The sequence below is a fragment of the Trypanosoma cruzi genome, genomic scaffold, assembly GCF_000209065.1.
Source record: "Trypanosoma cruzi strain CL Brener 1047053517191 genomic scaffold, whole genome shotgun sequence".
Classification (NCBI taxonomy): domain Eukaryota; phylum Euglenozoa; class Kinetoplastea; order Trypanosomatida; family Trypanosomatidae; genus Trypanosoma; species Trypanosoma cruzi.
In genome coordinates this window covers 81,588-103,697 of record NW_001849546.1, presented here as the reverse complement: position 1 = coordinate 103,697, position 22,110 = coordinate 81,588, and the positions used below count along the sequence as shown (strand labels likewise).

The following is a 22,110-nucleotide window of genomic DNA, read 5'->3' as shown; positions in this document are numbered from 1 at the left end:
ATGCGTACAATGCCCTCACAAGAAAAAAAATCGTACTGTTCCACCAGCCCACACAACAACCCTCACATTTCATGCGGCATCCGGCCTGTCTCTCCACTCCTCCTTTCGTGAAGCCCGTGAAACGCACAGCCGCAGGGCCGGCACCGAGTGCAGGCAACAGAAGCAAGCAGGAGGGAAACACTTCTCTCATGACGGTGTGCAGCAGCCGACCATTAAGTAAAGAAAGAAAAGAGCGCGTATTATTCCAGTTAGGCAAAATCAAAAAAGTAAACACAAACTTGCGGGGAACGCAGCTCATATTCTCCGTGAGAAGTCGAAAATCGACACTCCGTGGCTGAGAAGACTGCCACAACCCCACACAGTCCCAAAAGCGGAGGCAGCAGTGTTTCTCCACCCACAAGAGGTGATAATTTCGCTGCCGTCCACCGTCGGCAAGGACAAGTCAGCTTCAAAAGAGATCCCTCTGCTCTCGCTGACTTTCTCGTTGTTTAAAGGAGATGTGCTCTGTGTGGCGCTGCTGCACGCACTGCTGTTTGTCGGCTCCCTGGCGGCGGGGGCGGGTGCTCGAGGACCATGGATGCTGTCCCATCGCTGCACACATCGGTGGTGTTGGGCGTCGTGAGGTCAGGACTCATATATTCCTCCATTCCTACGGAATTATTCGTGCCGCCGTAATCCGAGCAGCTCCTCGCCGCAAAATCGCAGAATATCGCATTGAAAGCCTCCTCTTCCGTTACATATTGACCATCCGGCTTCTTACCAGTACGACACGCAGTCCAGTTGCTCTCGCCGAATAGACGCCAGTGCACACCGGAATCCTTGCTCCCACACGCACCATACAACCATCGCCATCTCTATTCGCGTACACGTGCGAGCAGCAGCAGCAGTAGAGTTGCTGAGTTCGGCGAGCAGATCTGCACACCAAGTGGAGAATAGAAGGGCAGAAGAGAAATAAAAAGAGGTGCAGCAAAAAGACACACACACACATCGTCGCAGCGTCGCCGTTGCGTGCGCGGTAATGATGCGACCTCCCGCGGCAGGCACAACTCGCACACCGCGCGCACCGCAAAACGGCATCCACACAAGAAACACGCACACACAACGACAGAACAGCCACCACAAACTAGAAGGAGGAGAGAACCACAACCATCTCCCCACACTTGCACAACAAACGGCTCTCCCTTTCTATGCGAGACAGTTGCCGCAAGCCTGCCATCGTTCCGCTGCACGCTCTCAGCGCCCACAGTGGGAGTCAGCACAGCGCACAAGTGAGAAACAAAACGCATCTCACTCCCGTCGGGAGAAATAAAAACACCGCAACGGCAACAACAACGGTGCGAGAGTGTCGCATCGGATGGTACGATGGCGTTGTTGGCGTCCAGACCAATGACGCGTACCCTCTAAAATACGCGTGGAAGATACCGCACGTACGACTGCAGAGTTGCGTCCGCAGACAAACGGCATTCGGCGCCAAGTCTGCCTCTCGGTGGCAAAGACGGGTCAGGAATGTCGTCGGAGAGGCACCACGGCAGACGGCAGGGTAGAGCAAGGTACCGCACAAGGGACACAAATATTCGCCTGCCTCGTCCCTGGAGAAGCACAACCAACTTGGCCGGGGTTATCTCGCCCTCTGGCGATGGCACATTTTTAAAAACTCTCGCGGTATTGGGGAGACTCGGCAATGCCCCAACGTGCTTGCCGCGATTCCACGAGAATGTGGACGGTCTGCATTTGTCCATGCACGTCACAGCCGATAGGCGCATCATCGGGGATACGGTTTGAGTGCGCCCAACGACGGTTACTTGCCTCATGCCACATCACAGGCAGGCTGGCCGTCCCTCATCATTCCCTGCAGGATTCGCCTACGCTCCTCCAAGGAGTACTGGGGGCATCCGTTGTGCTGCACGCGGATCGCATCATCTTCCATAACAACTCCATTCACCAAAAGACCGCGGTTAAACAGCCCGTCCACAACAATCCTCAAGGGACCGCCACCCACCGCGTGCTGAGGTGGAAAATGCACGTGACGAATACGTCTCCGGTAGGTTTCATCGCAAATACACAACCGCTATTCCCTCCGTCACTGTGTTGTCATCACCGCAGCAGCAACGCACCAGTGCAGGCCATGTTGGGTATGATGGGAGAGAAAGTCCCATTCTCCGAGCCATGATGTCATCAAGAGAGTCAGACGGCTGCTCTGCCACGGTGATAGCATGCCCCATCAGGCGCAACATAATATCAGAGTCCAGCAGATTGGAAGGCGCGGTTGTCACCCCGCCAATGAGAGAAATGCGCGCCACCACACGAGGCTCCGCTGGCACTCCCGCCTCCATATTGTGTTCCCTCAGTAACGGACTCTGCGTCAGCACCGTCGCCACGCTGGTAGGTCTGGATGTGTCTACAGCACGGCACGCGTTGCTGCCACCGCCCGCTCCTCCCCTGTTTGCTCACCACCCATCGTCATGCGGCAGCAGCGAGTGAGGCAAACCTCGATTGGTTCCGCCTGCAAGTCCCTCGGCATCTGCTCAATCCACCGCCATGGAAAAACGGCGATGCGCAGCGGCGGAGCATTTGATCGTATCAGCAAACAAATTGGAGAAAAAGGGCTCAACCACACACAAAGGACTCCCAGCAGGAAAAGGTACAAACGGCGTGGATAACACGACTCAAAATAACGCTTCCAACACAAAACGTGGATGACTCTGTCGACGCCGCACCCGCACCGCATGCCACCAACTCCTCCACGGCAAAAACAAACTGGCAAGAGGGAAAAGAAATAAAAACGCTTCGAGAAAGCAAAAAACACCACTGCAGCACAGCATCCCTCACAACGTCGTCAATCGGCCTGAGGCATGTCGTCTCGAATCCACCTGGCGTACACCGTTCTCCCGGCACGTTTGTTGAAAGGCGGTCATCCACCAGCCGCAATCCGTCGGTCACACGAGGAGTGCAGGCAACAGGCATGTCTGTCGCACCCTCCATCACCCTCACAAAGCGTCGAATTGTCGTTGGCAGGAGTAATGTTGTTTCTGCTCCACGCGTCTCCATCCCCTGGGAGAAGAGACACGCCGACTGCTGCCACCAGTTCCTCCCCCGTCGCCTCTCTCCTCCTCCACAAGTCTATAATACTCCGCAGAGTTGCTCATGGCAGTGTCTCCACCATCCCGCACGTGAAACAAATTAAACTTCTTCTCCCTGAGACCCAAAGCGACCAACGCAAAAGCGAGCCGAGCATCCAACGGCTGCACTGGCCCAACCCCAAAAAACTGCACCAAGTACACAATGACGGGATCGCGACGGCAACACCGCAGAAAAATAGGGTCCACTGCGGAGACTAGTTTGTGCTGCACACAGTTGCGGTGTCGCCGGACTTATCGCATCGCCAAAAACAAAAACAATAATCCTGCAGCGTGCGGGGAGGACGTTTCACAAGCGCATCATCGACGGAGCCAAACAACTGTACCGTCAGCAGAGGGCAGCGGGTGGCGGGGGAAGCGAAGGTGGTGGAACTGTTGGGGAGGGTCGATGCGCAGTGTCCCCCACAAATACGAGGCGGATGAGGCGAAACACACTCGCCTGAACGTCACCGGCCACCAAAGTGCATGGCTCCCTGCCGGGAATATTGATGAGCTCGAGCCTGGAGCAGCTACTCGCAGTGCGTGAAAGCATCTTCCTGCACTGACGCTGCGATTCACATTAGACGGGCAACTTCAGCACAGTCGATCCCCAGCAGTAAAATGCAGCTGGCAGTGACGCTGCGGATTATCGATTTTCCCCGGGCAACGGAGGGCGGAGAAGAAAACTGGTCTCCCCAGCTGCGCGGCATCCATCCATCCACTCTGTGCGCTCGGAGTGCCCCGCAGCTGCCATGAGAGATGCAGCGGACAGGCCTCCGTTAGTTTCGCCTCGATCCGTCGACGAATACTTTCGCGGTGCTGTCGGCACACACCGAAGTCTCCCTCGTGCCCGCCAAACAAAAGACACACCCGTTGAGCATCGTCACGTGCGTCAACGGCCACGCAAGTAAATATCCACCGCAACGCAAAGTGCTTCTTATTGGGCACCAAAAGAAACCTGGAGGCGGCGGCCTCGACAACACACAACAAATCACACGCCAGGCAACGCTCAGATACATGCGAATGGGCCAACGCGGGATGAGCAGCACAAACACTCGAGAGCTGCTGCGTGAAATCCACGGCAAATGGATCAGCCTCAACGCATGGGCAATAATTACGGCGGGTGACAGCGCAAAAGCCAACAGTTCCGCAAGGCCGGGAATTGTGGGGACGGCATTCAAACCTCCTGGGATTCGTGTGCCAAGACACGCAAATAATCCGCCTCTCGGTGCAAATCGCCATCGTCCTCATCGTTGTTTTGCCGTCATTCGTATTGCCACACTCAAAGCGGTGAGGGAAGGTGCTGCCATGATGATTGCGACATCACCCTGAATGGAAGAACGCAATGCCTCGAAGGGTGTCGAGTGCAGGCATCCCGTCAGGCAGCGACACGCCGCACTTCTGAAGAAAGCCGATGAAAGACCGTAGAAAAAGCTTTCATCCGCCATCGTAATATCGTCCAGCGGGTTCGGCCTCTTATTTCTCCTTCCCTCGGCGCCTCGTCCCTCTCCAAGACACCAGCTGCCACTGCCGTAGATCACGCTCCTGCCGCAATCACTCTCACAGAGAGGGAGGAGTGTGTGGATGTGTGCCGACAACACAGCGACCGTCATCGCCAGAGGAGGCCATCGTGGCACCGTCCGTCACGCGCCAGCACACAAAAAGCAGGCAACGCCATCAACCGGAAGTGCAAAAACAGAAGGCAGACCACTGTGCAAATACTTATTTGTCCTTGTGCTGGAGGAGCTGAAAAGAGGAGGAGCACAGGGAGGCACATCAACAAAGCAAGAGGCACAGCTGGATGGAGGCGATACATGCGGCACGGCCCCGACCTCAACAATCACGCACAGTGGCAGCACAAAAATCCACAAAGAAAAACAAAAAAAGAAAAACACGGCGGCAGGATGTGGCTGTGTGTGTGGCGCTGCGGGTGTCTGCCCGCCCTGGCCGCAAAGAAAACAAAACAAGAGGGAAGAAATGTGTGCTCCGCCCCACAGGCCCTCGTCGCACGCCCACACGTCACGGCTCCCTCAGCGCGCCGTTCGTCGCGGCCCCTCCTCATGCGTGCAGCAGGCGAGGCGCACAGGGCCGTCGTCATGAGCGTGTCGGTGGGTGTGCGAGTGGAGCAGTTGGGCGGGAACACACGGCACCCCTCGCAGGAAGAGTGCAGCAACAAACAATTAAAAGAGTAGAAAAGAAAAAACGTCCATAGTGATTGCCCCAAAAGCAAAAAAAAAAAGATATGGGGAATGAAAAATAAAAAAAACAGACGAAAATTAATAACGGAAAAAAAAAGTTTTTAAGGACACACACTCGCACACGCGCAACACGCAAAAAAATTATGAATTACAAACAGAAAGCAAGAAAAGAAAATTATCTTAAGGAAAAAGTTAGTTCTTGGAATTAATTCCGTGCAGGGGAGGTCGCAAGTGCTCCACGCGGCAGCCAGTCACGCCTCACAGAGCCGTCAACCCCCACAGTCCCAACAGAAGCAGAAGCAGCGATGGCAGCAGTCCGCTCCCACGCATGGTGCCGGCATCGGTGTTATTCCCCTGCGACACATTTCCAAGGTTGCTGCTGAGGGCCGTGGCATTTACGTCCCCGTTCTGTGCGTGGATCTCCTCCTCCTTCTGCCCATCCGTTCCTCCTTCTCTTGTCTCCACCGGTGCGTCACTGCCAGGCGAGGAACCGCCACCCACATTTTTACTTCCATCGGAAGATTCTTCCGAAACCAACTGGGTTGCGGACACCTCTTCTCCTGAGGAAGTCTTGGCACTGGGCACTGTTGGTGCGGATACACCGTTCACACCACTGCTCTCCAACGACTCTCTCTGTTCCTCCATTTCTTGACCACCACCAGAAGGCCGAATCGCGTCTCCTTCAACAGACCCGTCCACCAGAGATGGAGCGGGGTCTTTATTCGGGTTGAAAGCGGCGATCTCCGCTTCATCCCACGGGCGGTTGTACAGCAGGACGTTCGTCACAGTCGCAGACACGTCTTCTTTGTTGGCTGCGTTTTCTCCATCCCCTCCAATGTAGAAGTGGGAGATCTCTTTCGACGCACCATTTCCCAATGCACATTCTCCATTCCCCACACGCTGACCATCGACATACACGGAGCCCTGGGTGCCGTTCTTTAGCACAATGGCCACCTGGTACTGTGTCTCTGTCTCCCACGTGCTGCTGGGCTCCTTAGGGGTTTTGTCACAGCACAGTACATGCCACTTCCTTTCGCTGTCGTACGACAGTCCCAGCAGTACAGAATTCCCATCGCCATTCATCTTCGCACCTATCAAAGGAATGGGGGTGTTTCCCTCCGGCATTTTGTCGATGGACGCCGTCGCCACAAGAGTGAAGTTGTAGTTCGCAAAGTGGTACAGCTGATTCTGCCCCTGCTTGCCAACAGGCCACTCCGCCCACGCACCACGTCCCTTAAATGTCACACCCCTATCCGTGCTGGTCAATGTTGACGCTGCTGCCCCTTTATTATTTACTGTGGCGTTCACGCCGAGGTACTCGTCCCTCCATGTGTCACCGGAGAGGTTGCCGGACAAAAAGCCAACCAGCCCAGCCGTGATCTTTACAGCGCCGCAGACATCGTCAGTTGAGGCACGATCCTTCTGAGCAATTAATGAGGTGCACAGCTGGGAGACACGTCCGTCCACCTCCTTCCAGGTCGTCAGCACCTCCTTCACACGCTTCAGCTGCTCAGTCAGAAGCACAGAGACCATACCGGGTGGTGGTTTCACATCCTTCTTCTTCTCGTACAGTGCAATCAACTCCTCCTTCCTCTCATCAGTGTTCCCGCCACTGTTGTACAACAGGGAGCTGGCGGCAGCGTCATCTTCTCCGGATACCGGCCCAATATCAACAATGTGCGTATTGTCCGTCAGCCAAAGATGGAGTTTGCCCTTTTCTTTGCCTTCCTCGGCATGCACCGGCAGAGTGACGAGCATCACTTTTTTATTACCAACACCGTCAATCGTCGCTGTGATGAACCCGCTTCTAACGGCCGTCGCTTGTCCGTCCTTTTTGTTGCCCCACACACGCGAGAGTGTCCCGAGGGCCTCCGTCCACGACTCCCCCATGTCACCGGACTCGTACACCCTGCGAGGGCCATCACCACACGCGGTCATCATCATGAGTTTTCCCTCCTCCCACTCCACGACGGAGGGATCACTGCAGCCACCGTCAGACATCCCCTTCGACAGCGTCCAATTCTTATTATCCGTGGAGGAGTATATGATCAGTGAGACAGTCTTCACACCCTCTTCAGTGCCCCCCACCGCCTTCTTCTTCGTGCCTTCCACTGGGAACACAAGAGTCTCATCCTTCATCTCAACACCCGATCCACCGCTTCCAATCAGCCTTGTCCAGGAATCGAGCTGTGTGGCAAAAAGTCCTTGCGGGGAACTTTCTATAACTTCCCAGTCAATTTTCTTGTTACTTGTACCCCCACCACTGACGCTCCCTTTCACCAGCAAAAGTCCCAATTGAGCCGCATCATCCTGTCCAGGAACGGCAACTTTACTGCCGTACTGTCCAAAAAGCATGTAAATATCATTCCCCTTCACAGCAGTTGTTGGTCGGCTCACATCCACTTTCTTCCTTTGGTCTTTAGAAGCACCTTCCTCCAGTACTTGTGTCTTCTTTAAGGCATCAATAAACAATTCCACCGGTGTCTCAGCAGTTTGTGTCGTGAGAAGTTGAGATGCAACGCCAGTAAAACCGACACCACCGTTCTTGCACTGCGCCTCGGCAACGGCAAATACGTCATTCCCCACTTTTAGAAGGCTGGGAGCACCCAACGAGTCCACAGTTACATCATCACTCTCATTGATGCCCCTCCATTCAAACTGAGGACCAGATGGCTGCCCCGCAACTCCCGCAGCCTCTCCACTGCCGCAGCACACCATCACGACGAGGAGGAGCACCGCAGAGTAGAGGAGATGCCGGGACATGTTGGGCCTCTGCGGCTCACTCTCTCCTCCTTCCCTCCTCCTCCCGCTGGATCCGGTCACGCGGCGACGGTTGTGTGTGCGGGGTGCCTTCACTGCAGCAACACGTGAGTGCATACAAATATGTGTGTGTGTGGGCGGTGTGTGCTGTTGGTCCTTTCAGTGCCTTACAATTTCACAGTGGCGATTAGCGCTTGTTATTAACTTCTTTCCTTTGTGTGTGGGTAAGAGAGAAGTTAAGAAAAAGGAGTGAAACAGTGAACACCGCCAGCGTCCACAGTGAGTGGCATCATCATCGTCATCCCTGCCGCAGTCACCCTCAACAACAACTCACGCACGCAGACAAATGAAACGGGAAGGATGAACAATGCAGCGGGAACACACAGCGACGGTCACCACCAGCAGCAGCAGGAGCCACGCCCGGCACGTCGTTATTCGTCACGCGTCAGCACACACTGAGCAACGCCCTCACAAAAAGAAAAACCAGCAGGATAAAAAAACACAGCCGCCCTTCACGGCACACACGCGCTGCCGCCAGTCGTTTTACTCTTGTCTCTTCCAACGCACCCGCACATCGCCCCGCACAGCCGGTGAATCCTCCGTCGGCGTACGAACAGCGGGAGGAACACGTCAAACCGTGCAGCTGCTGGGCTGAAGCCCATCCGCAATAATCCCAGACACCAAAACGCCACGCCGCCCATGGGCAGCAAGCCTAGGAAATCACGCTCGCAGCACGGCAACATAACAAATCGCGGTCACCCGTCATCCCTCCTCGCAAGGGCAGCCGCAGCAAGAATCGTGTACGTGCGTGCGTCCTCAGCGTTCACGCCGCCCCACAGCGTGCGCAACATGGCGTGTGCATCTGCTAGTGCGCTTGTCAGCGTGTACACTTGCAGAGCAGCTGTGCGGCACAAGAGAGTCCCAACAAAGCAAAGATAGGGAGAAGCGGATAGCACACACGCAGATTACTCTTACCATCACAAACACACACACACGCAGCCGGCGGAATGGGTGCACTCAACCACAACACAACCAAAAATAAAACAAAAAGAAGCGTGGGACGACCAGCGCACACACTCTCACTGCTCCCGTAAAGCAAAACACACACACAGAGGGAGAGAGAGAGAGGTCGCCCACTCAATGCAATGGAAACAAAACAGAAACAGTTACGGTGCTCCGCCCATGCAGCCAGGCAGGACGGCAGCGGTGCGTGTCGTGCAAAAGAGAGCACCAACGGGCCTGCATGGGTGTGCATGCATATATACAATGGGCACATTATGTGTGTGCCTCGTGGGGTGAGGTGAGGGCGAGAGTCCATGCAAGGGGACACACACACAGAGAGAGAAGGAAGAGTGTGTGTGCGGGCGGTGCACGGCTCTCTCTCCCTCACTCTCACGCGGCCACCGCAGCAGCAGCAGCCGCACACGCAACAAGAAGAAGCAAAAGAGGGGAGGTGGTGTGGGACACCGCGGTGATGCCGTCGCTGTCAGCTGGTATCTATGTATTGATTGTTTTATTGGTGGCCGTCTCTGGTACTGTTGTGTATCTCTCATCATTATCTGCCTCAGTGTTCCTGTCTCCCGAGGCGCCTTCAAATTCGGCGGTCTTACCGTTGTGTGCCACGTCATCATTGACGTCGTCGTTATTGGCCCGTTCAAGGTCACTCGCATCACCAGAGGTTTGAGTGCTTCTTGTGCCAGCGGTAGTCCTTTCAGCAGTAGGAGCTGCACGGCTGCTGTCGTTGTCGTCATCATACGTCGTGGCAATTATACCTGCGTTGGGTATTTCCTCCGATTGCAATTCACTTTTGCTGGCTGGCAGGGCAGCGGGGCCAGTATCTCCCTCGGAATCATGTTGTGTCACTGAGGCGGCAGGAGGTGTGGGATTGTTAGCACCACTGTTCTCCACCGTGCTTGCGGCAACGCCACTGCTGCCTGTGGAGGTAGATAATGGTGTTGTACTCTCTCGAATCAAATGCGATACGCTCTCCGGTGACTGCAAGGAGGATGCTCCTTCCTCGTGCTTTGTTGAGCCTTTCGTTTGTGGCATCTTCGTTTCGTGTGAGTGACCTCCGTCTTGTGGCTTTGAGTGTTTTTCCGCTGTAATTGGTGGATGTGTTTCTTCTGACTGTAATGTGTTTGTTCCTGGTGGTGGTTGTCGTGGTATTTGTGGTAGTGATTCTGCTGGAGGTGGTGGTGGTGGCGGTTGGGGACTTTTCGTGCCTTCCTCATCTTCCGGTTGGCCGCCTGCTGGCACTTGACTCCCAGTTTGTTTGGGACGATCGGCATCTGAACTGACATTCTGTTCGCCTGTTATTTGTGAATCCTCGTTTCCTGCCAACTTATTCGTCACTTCCAGTGAACCTGTATGTTCCTGTCCTTCTTCTCCAACTTGTCCCGCCTGTGGCATCTGGTCTGAAGAAGATAATCCCTTCAATGTGCCATCGCTGCTCTCGCCACTTTTGTCATCAGAATCAACAGCAGCGACAACAGCGGAGTGTTGACGCCTCCAACGGCTACGGCCATCCACAACGGCACGCACACCGTCCATCCCCCGACGCACGCATTCCTCCACGGCAGAAATATTCGCACCGCCTCCTGTCCTCCTGCCGAACGCCTCCGCGCACTCCCTCCGCAGCTGAGCGCGCCGTCCCGCAAAACAAAATACTCATCCGCACCGCCATCACCTCCGCCAGCAACATCGGCCGCCACCACACTAACACCGCACCACAGCACGCAGAGGGCACACACCAGCAGCACACGGCCAGTCATCATCATCGCCATCACTCCTGTCACTTGCCTGCAGCCTTCAGCACAAACCAACTCCCCGTCAACGCAGAGCGAAAGCAAAGAAGAGACAAGTCACACAATAACGCGCAAAGTAAACAACGGCAGCAGCCCTGCGGCAGCACGCACACCGACCTGCAAATCAGAAGCAAAAAGGCAATACCAAAACAATAAAAAAAGGAGTTAAGTGTCCAACAGGAGTCCCTCCGCCCAGAAAAAAATACACCTCAGCAACATTTTCACTTCATACGCCATGCGGCACAGCATGTCTGTGTTCATACATACATGCGTACAATGCCCTCACAAGAAAAAAAATCGTACTGTTCCACCAGCCCACACAACAACCCTCACATTTCATGCGGCATCCGGCCTGTCTCTCCACTCCTCCTTTCGTGCAGTCCGTGAAACGCACAGCCGCAGGGCCGGCACCGAGTGCAGGCAACAGAAGCAAGCAGGAGGGAAACACTTCCCTCATGACGGTGTGCAGCAGCCGACCATTAAGTAAAGAAAGAAAAGAGCGCGTATTATTCCAGTTAGGCAAAATCAAAAAAGTAAACACAAAACTTGTGGGGAACGCAGCTCATATTCTCCGTGAGAAGTCGAAAATCGACACTCCGTGGCTGAGAAGACTGCCACAACCCCACACAGTCCCAAAAGCGGAGGCAGCAGTGGTTTCTCCACCCACAAGAGGCGATAATTTCGCTGCCGTCCACCGTCGGCAAGGACAAGTCAGCTTCAAAAGAGATCCCTCTGCTCTCGCTGACTTTCTCGTTGTTTAAAGGAGATGTGCTCTGTGTGGCGCTGCTGCACGCACTGCTGTTTGTCGGCTCCTTGACGGCGGGGGCGGGTGCTCGAGGACCATGGATGCTGTCCCATCGCTGTACGCATCGGTGGTGTTGGGCGTCGTGAGGTCAGGACTCATATATTCCTCCATTCCTACGGAATTATTCGTGCCGCCGTAATCCGAGCAGCTCCTCGCCGCAAAATCGCAGAATATCGCATTGAAAGCCTCCTCTTCCGTTACATATTGACCATCCGGCTTCTTACCAGTACGACGCGCAGTCCAGTTGCTCTCGCCGAATAGGCGCCAGTGCACACCGGAATCCTCGCTCCCACACGCACCGTACAACCATCGCCATCTCTCTTCGCGTACACGTGCGAGCAGCAGCAGCAGTAGAGTTGCTGAGTTCGGTGAGCAGATCTGCACACCAAGTGGAGAATAGAAGGGCAAAGAGAAATAAAAAGAGGTGCAGCAAAAAGACACACACACACACATCGTCGCAGCGTCGCCGTTGCGTGCGCGGTAATGATGCGACCTCCCGCGGCAGGCACAACTCGCACACTGCACGCACCGCAAAACGACATCCACACAAGAAACACGCACACACAACGACAGAACAGCCACCATAAAATAGAAGGAGGAGAGAACCACAACCATCTCCCCCTAGTTGCACAACAAACAGCCCTCCCTTTCTATGCGAGGCAGTTGCCGCAAGCCTGCCATCGTTCCGCTGCACGCTCTCAGCGCCCACAGTGGGAGTCAGCGAAGCGTACAAGTGAGAAACAAAACGCATCTCACTCCAGTCGGGAGAAATAAAAACACCGCAACGGCAACAACAACGGTGCAAGAGTGTCGCATCGGATGGTACGATGGCGTTGTTGGCGTCCAGACCAATGACGCGTGCCCTCTAAAATACGCGTGGAAGATACCGCACGTACGACTGCAGGGTTGCGTCCGCAGACAAACGGCATTCGGAGCCAAGTCTGCCTCTCGGTGGCAAAGATGGGTCAGGAATGTCGTCGGAGAGGCACCACGGCAGACGGCAGGGTAGAGCAAGGTACCGCACAAGGGACACAAATATTCGCCTGCCTCGTCCCTGGAGAAGCACAACCAACTTGGCCGGGGTTATCTCGCCCTCTGGCGATGGCAAATTTTTAAAGAGTCTCACGGTATTGGGGAGACTCGGCAATGCCCCAACGTGCTTGCCGCGATTCCACGAGAATGTGGACGGTCTGCATTTGTCCATGCACGTCACAGCCGATAGGCGCATCATCGGGGATACGGTTTGAGTGCGCACAACGACGGTTACTTGCCTCATGCCACATCACGGGCAGGCCGTCCCTCATCATTCCCTGCAGGATTCGCCTACGCTCCTCCAAGGAGTACTGGGGGCATCCGTTGTGCTGCACGCGGATCGCATCATCTTCCATAACAACTCCATTCACTAAAAGACCGCGGTTAAACAGCCCGTCCATAACAATCCTCAAAGGACCGCCACCCACCGCGTGCTGAGGTGGAAAACGCACGCGATGAATACGTCTCCGGTAGGTTTCATCGCAAATACACAACCGCTATTCCCTCCGTCACTGTGTTGTCATCACCGCAGCAGCAACGCACCAGTGCAGGCCATGTTGGGTATGATGGGAGAGAAAGTCCCTTTCTCCAAGCCATGAATCCATCAAGAGAGTCAGACGGCTGCTCTGCCACGGTGATAGCATGCCCCATCGGGCGCAACATGATATCAGCGTCCAGCAGATTGGAAGGCGCGGTTGTCACCCCGCCAATAAGAAATGCGCGCCACCACACGAGGCTCCACTGGCATTCCCGCCTCCATATTGTGTTCCCTCAGTAACGGACTCTGCGTCAGCACCGTCGCCACACTGGTAGGTCCGGATGTGTCTACAGCACGGCACGCGTTGCTGCCACCGCCCGCTCCTCCCCTGTTTGCTCACCACCCATCGTCATGCGGCAGCAGCGAGTGAGGCAAACCTTGATTGGTTCCGCCTGCAATTCCCTCGGCATCTGCTCGATCCACCGCCATGGAAAAACGGCGATGCGCAGCGGCGGAGCATTTGATCGTATCAGCAAACAAATTGGAGAAAAAGGACTCAACCACACACACAAGACTCCCAGCAGGAAAAGGTACACACGGCGTGGATAACACGACTCAAAATAACGCTTCCAACACAAAGCGTGGATGGCTCTGTCGACGCTACACCCGCACCGCATGCCGTCAACTCCTCCACGGCAAAAACAAACTGGCAAGAGGAAAAAGAAATAAACGCTTCGAGAAAGCAAAAAACACCACTGCAGCACCGCATCGCTCACAACGTCGTCAATCGGCCCGAGGCATGTCGTCTCGAATACACCTGGCGTACACCGTTCTCCCGGCATGTTTGTTGAAAGGCGGTCATCCACCAGCCGCGATCCGTCGGTCACACGAAGAGTGCAGGCAACAGGCATGTCTGTCGCACCCTCCATCACCCTCAGAAAGCGTCGAATTGTCGTTGGCAGGAGTAATGTTGTTTCTGCTCCACGCGTCTCCATCCCCTGGGAGAAGAGACACGCCGACTGCTGCCACCAGTTCCTCCCCCGTCGCCTCCCTTCCTCCACAAGTCTATAATATTCCGCAGAGTTGCTCATGGCAGTGTCTCCACCATCCCGCACGTGAAACAAATTAAACTTCTTCTCCCTGAGACCCAAAGCGACCAAAACAAAAGCGAGCCGAGCATCCAACGGCTGCACTGGCCCAACCCCAAAAAGCTGCACCAAGTACACAATGACGGGATCGCGACGGCGACACTGCAGAAAAATAGGGTCCACTGCGGAGATTAGTTTGTGCTGCACACAGTTGCGGTGTCGCCGGACTTATCGCATCGCCAAAAACAAAAACAATAATCCTGCAGCGTGCGGGGAGGAAGTTTCACAAGCGCATCATCGACGGAGCCAAACAACTGTACCGTCAGCAGATGGCAGCGGGTGGCGGGGAAGCGAAGGTGGTGGAACTGTTGGGGAGGGTCGATGCGCAGTGTCCCCCACAAATACGAGGCGGATGAAGCGAAACACACTCGCCTGAAAGTCCCCGGCCACCAAAGTGCATGGCTCCCTGCCGGGAATATTGATGAGCTCGAGCCTGGAGCAGCTACTCGCAGTGCGTGAAAGCGTCTTCCTGCACTGACGCTGCGATTCACATTAGACGGGCAACTTCAGCACAGTCGATCCCCAGCAGTAAAATGCAGCTGGCAGTGACGCTGCGGATTATCGATTTTCCCGGGCAACGGAGGGCGGAGAAGAAAACTGGTCTCCCCAGCTGCACGGCATCCATCCATCCACTCTGTGCGCTCGGAGTGCCCCGCAGCTGCCATGAGAGATGCAGCGGACAGACCTCCGTTAGTTTCGCCTCGATCCGTCGACGAATACTTTCGCGGTGCTGTCGGCACACACCGAAGTCTCCCTCGTGCCCGCCAAACAAAAGACACACCCGTTGAGCATCGTCACGTGCGTCAACGACCACGCAAGTAAATATCCACCGCAACGCAAAGTGCTTCCTATTGGGCACCAAAAGAAACCTGGAGGCGGCGGCCTCGACAACACACAACAAATCACACGCCAGGCAACGCTGAAACACATGCGAATGGGCCAACGCGGGATGAGCAGCACAAAAACTCGAGAGCTGCTGCGTGAAATCCACGGCAAATGGATCAGCCTCAACGCATGGGCAATAATTACGGCGGGTGACAGCGCAAAAGCCAACAGTTCCGCAAGGCCGGGAATTGTGGGGACGGCATTCAAACCTCCTGGGATTCGTGTGCCAAGACACGCAAATAATCCGCCTCTCGGTGAAAATCGTCATCGTCCTCATCGTTGTTTTGCCGTCATTCGTATTGCCACACTCAAAGCCGTGAGGGAAGGTGCTGCCATGATGATTGTGGCATCACACTGAATGAAGGAACGCAATGCCTCGAAGGGTGCCGAGTGCAGGCATCCCGTCAGGCAGCGACACGCCGCACTTCTGAAGGAAGCCGATAAAAGACCGTAGAAAAAGCTTTCATCCGCCATCGTAATATCGTCCAGCGGGTTCGGCCTCTTATTTCTCCTTCGGCGCCTCGCCCTCTCCAAGACACCACAGCCACTGCCATAGACCACGCTCCTGCCGCAATCACTCTCACAGAGAGGGAGGAGTGTGTGGATGTGTGCCGAGAGCACAGCGACCGTCATTGCCAGAGGAGGCCATCGTGGCACCGTCCGTCACGCGCCAGCACACAACGAGCAGGCAACGCCATCAACCGGCAAAGCAAAAACAGAAGGCAGAGCACTGTGCAAATACCTATTTGTCCTTGTGCTGGAGGAGCTGAAGAGAAAAGGAGCACAGGAAGGCACATCAACACAGCAAGAGGCACAGCTGGATGGAGGCGATACATGCGGTACAACCCCGACCTCAACAATCACGCACGGTGGCGGCACACACCCATCAAATAAAAAACAAAAGAAAAGAAAAACACGGCGGCAGGGTGTGGCTGTGTGTGTGGCGCTGCGGGTGTCTGCCAGCCCTGGCCGCAAGAAAACAAAACAAGAGGGAAGAAATGTGTGCTCCGCCCCACAGGCCCTCGTCGCACGCCCACACGTCACGGCTCCCTCAGCGCGCCGTTCGTCGCGGCCCCTCCTCATGCGTGCAGCAGGCGAGGCGCACAGGGCCGTCGTCACGAGCGTGTCGGTGGTGTGCGAGTGGAGCAGTTGGGCGGGAACACACGGCACCCCTCACGGGAAGAGTGCAGCAACAAACAATTAGAAGAGTAGAAAAGAAAAAACGTCCATAGTGATTGCCCCCAAAAGCAAGAAAAAAAGGAGATATGGGGGAATGAAAAATAAAAAAACAGACGAAAATTAATAACAGAAAAAAAGATTTTAAGGACACACACGCGCAACACGCAAAAAAATTATGAATTACAAACAGAAAGCAAAAAAAAAAATTATCTTAAGGAAAAAGTTAGTTCTTGGAATTAATTCCGTGCAGGGGAGGCCGCAATTGCTCCACGCGGCAGCCAGTCACGCCTCACAGAGCCGTCAACCCCCACAGTCCCAGCAGAAGCAGCGATGGCAACGGTCCACTCTCACGCATGGTGCCGGCATCGGTGTTATTCCCCTGCGACACATTTCCGAGACTGCCGTTGAGGGCCGCAGCCTTTACGTCCCCGTTCTGTGCGTGGATCCCCTCCTCCTTCTGCCTATCCGTTCCTCCTTCTCTTGTCTCCACCGTTGGCTCGCCATCAGAAAAAGAACCGCCACCCACAGTTTGAGTTCCATCGGAAGATTTTCCTGACGCCACCTGCTGTAAGGAGTCCTTTCCTGCTGAAGGAGTACTGACAGTGGGCACCGCTGATGGTGATGCACCGCCACTGCCCGCACCACTGCTCCCCATCGACTGTCCCCGTTCCGTCAGCTGGCTTCCGTCAAGAGCAGACGAAGCTCCGGTTTCCTGAGCATTCGGGGTCACCGGAGGAGTGGGGTCTTTATTCGGGTTAAGCGCAGTAATCTCCGCTTCATCCCACGGGCGGTTGTACAGCAGGACGTTCGTCACAGTCACAGACACTTCTTTGTTGGCTGCGTTTTCTCCATCCCCTCCAATGTAGAAGTGGGAGATCTCGTTCGACTCATCATTTCTCAATGCACATTCTTCATTCCCCACTCGCTGACCATCGACGTACACGGAGCCCTGGGTGCCGTTCTTTAGCACAATGGCCACCTGGTACTGTGTCTCTGTCTCCCACGTGCTGCTGAGCTCCTCAGTTTTTCCGTCACCGCACAGTACATGCCACTTCTTTCCGCTGTCGTACGACACTCCCAGCAGCACATTATTTCCATCGCCATTCATCTTCACACCCATCAAAGGAATGGGGGTGTTTCCCTCCTGCGGCACATTGTGGATGGACACCGTCGCCACAAGAGTGAAGTTGTAGTTCGCAAAGTGGTACAGCTGATTCTCCCCCTGCTTGCCAACAGGCCACTCCGCCCCTGCGCCACGCCCCGTGAACTTCACGCCACTATCCACCTTTGCAGCCCCTTCGTTCTTTACCGTGGCGTTCACGCCGAGGTACTCGTCCCTCCATGTGTTCCCAGAGAAGTTGCCCGACAAAAAGCCAACCAGCCCAGCCGTGATCTTAACAGTAGGGCCGCAGACATCGCCGGTAGAGGGATCCTTCTCAGCACTTAATGAGGTGCACAGGTTGGAGACACGGCCGTCCACCTCCTTCCAGGTCGTCAGCACCTCCTTCACACGCTTCAGCTTCTCAGTCAGAAGCACAGAGACCATACCGGGTGATGGTTTCACATCCTTCTTCTGCCTCTCGTACAGTGCAATCAACTTCTCATTATCATCAGTATCATCTTCACCTGTACCACTGTTGTACAACAGGGAGCTGGCGGTAATCTCTTCGTCATCATCACCGGATACCGGCCCAATATCAACAATGTGCGTATTGTCCGTCAGCCAAAGATGGAGTTTGCCCTTTTTGTTGCCGTTATCAGCATACACCGGCAGAGTGACGAGCATCACTTTTTTATCATCAACACCATCATTTCCAACAGTCGCTGTGATGAACCCGCTTCTAACGGCCGTCGCTTTTCCGTCCTGTTTGTTGCCCCACACGCGCGAGAGTGTCCCGAGGGCCTCCGTCCACGACTCCCCCATGTCACCGGACTCGTACACCCTGCGGCGGCCACCAGCGCACGCAGTCATCATCATGAGTTTTCCCTCCTCCCACTCCACGACGGAGGGATCACTGCAGCCACCGTCAGACATCCCCTTCGACAGCGTCCAATTCGTAGTATCCGTGGAGTATATGATCAGTGAGACAGTCTTCACATCCACTACAGTGCCCACCGCCGCCTTCTTCGTGCCTTCCACAGGAAACACAAGAGTCTCGTCATGCATCTCAACACCCGATCCACCGCTTCCAATCAGCCTTGTCCAGGAATCGAGCTGTGTGCCACAAAGTCCTTGCGGGGGATTGTCAGTAACTTCCCAGTCAATTTTTTTGTTATTTGTACCCCCACCACTACTGACGCTCCCTTTCACCAGCAAAAGTCCCAATTGAGCCGCGTCAGACGCAACAACCTGTCCAGGAGCGGCAACTTTATTGTAGGCTCCAACAAGCATGTAAATATCATTCCCCTTCACAGCAGTCGTTGGTCGGCTCACATCCACTTTCTTCTTCTGCTCTTCGGAAGCACCTTCCTCCAGTACTTGTGTCCCATCTTCGGTTTTTCCCAGAACTTCCTCCGGTGTGTCATCAGTTTCTGTCGTGAGAGGTTGGGATGCAACGCCAGTAAAGACTTTTTTATCCTTCATGCACTGCGCCTCGGCAACGGCAAATACGTCACTCCCCACTTTTAGAAGGCTGGGAGCACCCAACGACTCCACAGTTTCACCTTCACTCTCATTGATGCCCCTCCATTTAAACTTTGGAACAGATGGTTCCCCCGCAACTCCCGCAGCACCACTGCCGCAGCACACCATCACGACGAGGAGGAGCACCGCAGAGTAGAAGAGATGCCGGGACATGTTGGGCCTCTGCGGCTCACTCTCTCCTCCTTCCCTCCTCCTCCCGCTGGATCCGGTCACGCGGCGACGGTTGTGTGTGCGGGGTGCCATGACTGCAGCAACACGTGAGAGCATACAAATATGTGTGTGGGCGGTGTGTGTGCTGTTGGTCCTTTCAGAGTCTTACAATTTCACAGTGGCGATTAGCGCTTGTTATTAACTTCTTTCCTTTGTGTGTGGGTAAGAGAGAAGTTAAGAAAAAGAAGTGAAACAGTGAACACCGCCTGCGTCCACAGTGAGTGGCATCATCATCGTCATCCCTGCCGCAGTCACTCTCAACAACAACTCACGCACGCAGACACATGAAACGAGAAGGATGAACAGTGCAGCGGGAACACACAGCGACGGTCATCGCCAGCAGCAGCAGCAGGAGCCACGCCCGGCACGTCGTTATTCGTCACGCGTCAGCACACACTGAACAACGCCCTCACAAAAAGAAAAACCAGCAGGATAAAAAAACACAGCCGCCCTTCACGGCACACACGCGCTGCCGCCAGTCGTTTTACTCTTGTCTCTTCCAACGCACCCGCACATCGCCCCGCACAGCCGGAGAATCCTCCGTCGGCGTACGAACAGCGGGAGGAACACGTCAGACCGTGCAGCTGCTGGGCTGAAGCCCATCCGCAATAATCCCAGACACCAAAACGCCACGCCGCCCATGGGCAGCAAGCCTAGGAAATCACGCTCGCAGCACGGCAACATAACAAATCGCGGTCATCCGTCATCCCTCCTCGCAAGGGCAGCCGCAGCAAGAATCGTGTACGTGCGTGCGTCCTCAGCGTTCACGCCGCCCCACAGCGTGCGCAACATGGCGTGTGCATCTGCTAGTGCGTTTGTCAGCGTGTACACTTGCAGAGCAGCTGTGCGCCACAAGAGAGTCTGAAGAAGGCAACAGCAGAGAGAGTCAGATAGCACACACGCAAATTACTCATATCACCACACACACACACACGCAGCCGGCGGAATGGGTGCACTCAACAACAACACAATGAAAAACAAAACAAAAAGAAGCGTGGGACGACCAGCGCACACACACTCTCATTACTCCCGTAAAGCAAAACACACACACAGAGGGAGAGAGAGAGAGGTCGCCCACTCAATGCAATGGAAACAAAACAGAAACAGTTACGGTGCTCCGCCCATGCAGCCAGGCAGGACGGCAGCGGTGCGTGTCGTGCAAAAGAGAGCACCAACGGGCCTGCATGGGTGTGCATGCATATATACAATGGGCACATTATTGTGTGTGCCTCGTGGGGTGAGGTGAGGGCGAGAGTCCATGCAAGGGGACACACACAGAGAGAGAAGGACGCGTGTGTGTGCGGGCGGTGCACGGCTCTCTCTCCCTCACTCTCACGCGGCCACCACCGCAGCAGCAGCCGCACACGCAACAAGAAGAAGCAGAAGAGGGGAGGTGGTGTGCGACACCGCGGTGATGCTGTCGCTGTCGGCTGGTATCTCTGTATTGATTGTTTTATTGGTGGCGGTCTCTGGTACTGTTGTGTATCTCTCATCATTATCTGCCTCAGTGTTCCTGTCTCCCGAGGCGCCTTCAAATTCGGCGGTCTTACCGTTGCGTGCCACGTCATCATTGACGTCGTCGTTATTGGCCCGTTCAAGGTCACTCGCATCACCAGAGGTTTGAGTGCTTCTTGTGCCAGCGGTAGTCCTTTCAGCAGTAGGAGCTGCACGGCTGCTGTCGTCGTCGTCATGTGTCGTGGCAATTATACCCGCGTTGGGTATTTCCTCTGATTGCAATTCGGTGTTGCTGGCTGGCGGAGCAGCGGGGCCAGTATCTCCCTCGGAATCATGTTGTGTCACTGAGGCGGCAGGAGGTGTGGGATTGTTAGCACCACTGTTCTCCACCGTGCTTCCGGCATCGCCACTACTGTCTGTGGAGGTAGATAATGGTGTTGTACTCTCTCGACTCAAATGCGATACGCTCTCCGGTGACTGCAAGGAGGATGCTCCTTCCCCGTGCTTTGTTGAGCCTTTTGTTTGTGGCATCTTCGTTTCGTGTGAGTGACCTCCGTCTTGTGGCTTTGAGTGTTTTTCCGCTGTAATTGCTGGATGTGTTTCTTCTGACTGTAATGTGTTTGTTCCTGGTGGTGGTTGTCGTGGCAGTTGTGGTAGTGGTTCTGCTGGAGGTGGTGGTGGTGGCGGTTGGGGACTTTTCGTGCCTTCCTCATCTTCCGGTTGGTCGCCCGCTGGCACTTGACTCCCAGTTTGTTTGGGACGATCGGCATCTGAACTGACATTCTGCTCGCCTGTTATTTGTGAATCCTCGTTTCCTTCCAACTTATTCGTCACTTCCAGTGAACCTGTATGTTCCTGTCATTCTTCTCCACCTTGTCCCGCCTGTGGCATCTGGTCTGAAGAAGATAATCCCTTCAATGTGCCATCGCTGCCCTCGCCACTTTTGTCATCAGAATCAACAGCAGCGACCACAGCGGAGTGTTGACGCCTCCAACGGCTACGGCCATCCACAACGGCACGCACACCGTCCATCCCCCGACGCACGCATTCCTCCACGGCAGAAATATTCGCACCGCCTCCCGTCCTCCTGCCGAACGCCTCCGCGCATCCCTTCCGCAGCTGAGCGCGCCGTCCCGCAAAACAAAATACTCACCCGCACTGCCGTCGGCACCACCAGCAACATCGGCCGCCACCACACTAACACCGCACCACAGCACGCAGAGGGCACACACCAGCAGCACACGGCCAGTCATCATCGCCATCACTCCTGTCACTTGCCTGCAGCCTTCAGCACAAACCAACTCCCCGTCAACGCAGCGTGAAAGCAAAGAAGAGACAAGTCACACAATAACGCGCAAAGTAAACAACGGCAGCAGCCCTGCGGCAGCACGCACAC

General features: G+C 55.1%; 2 protein-coding genes and 4 pseudogenes across 2 annotated transcripts, besides 4 other annotated features; all 6 read right to left on the bottom strand.

The window, feature by feature from the left end:
- Positions 1-22,110: part of a sequence feature (areas not merged during assembly with more than two copies in the genome that could not be assigned to a particular haplotype) that runs on past the window's edge.
- Tc00.1047053511923.71 lies at positions 1,253-4,564 on the bottom strand (annotated as a pseudogene).
- Positions 5,339-5,411: a sequence feature (T-rich).
- Positions 5,573-8,191, bottom strand: Tc00.1047053511923.60 (trans-sialidase, putative; the record flags this gene model as incomplete). The annotated part of the gene is made up of 1 exon (XM_808549.1): positions 5,573-8,191. The coding sequence occupies one exon, from the start codon at positions 8,189-8,191 to the stop codon at positions 5,573-5,575; it is 2,619 nt and encodes an 872-aa protein (XP_813642.1).
- Positions 9,466-10,857, bottom strand: Tc00.1047053511923.49 (annotated as a pseudogene).
- Positions 10,220-10,280: a microsatellite.
- Positions 12,334-15,780, bottom strand: Tc00.1047053511923.40 (annotated as a pseudogene).
- Tc00.1047053511923.30 (trans-sialidase, putative) lies at positions 16,695-19,316 on the bottom strand (the record flags this gene model as incomplete). The annotated part of the gene is made up of 1 exon (XM_808548.1): positions 16,695-19,316. One exon carries the CDS (start codon positions 19,314-19,316, stop codon positions 16,695-16,697), a length of 2,622 nt encoding a protein of 873 aa, XP_813641.1.
- On the bottom strand, positions 20,591-21,976 carry Tc00.1047053511923.10 (annotated as a pseudogene).
- Positions 21,342-21,402: a microsatellite.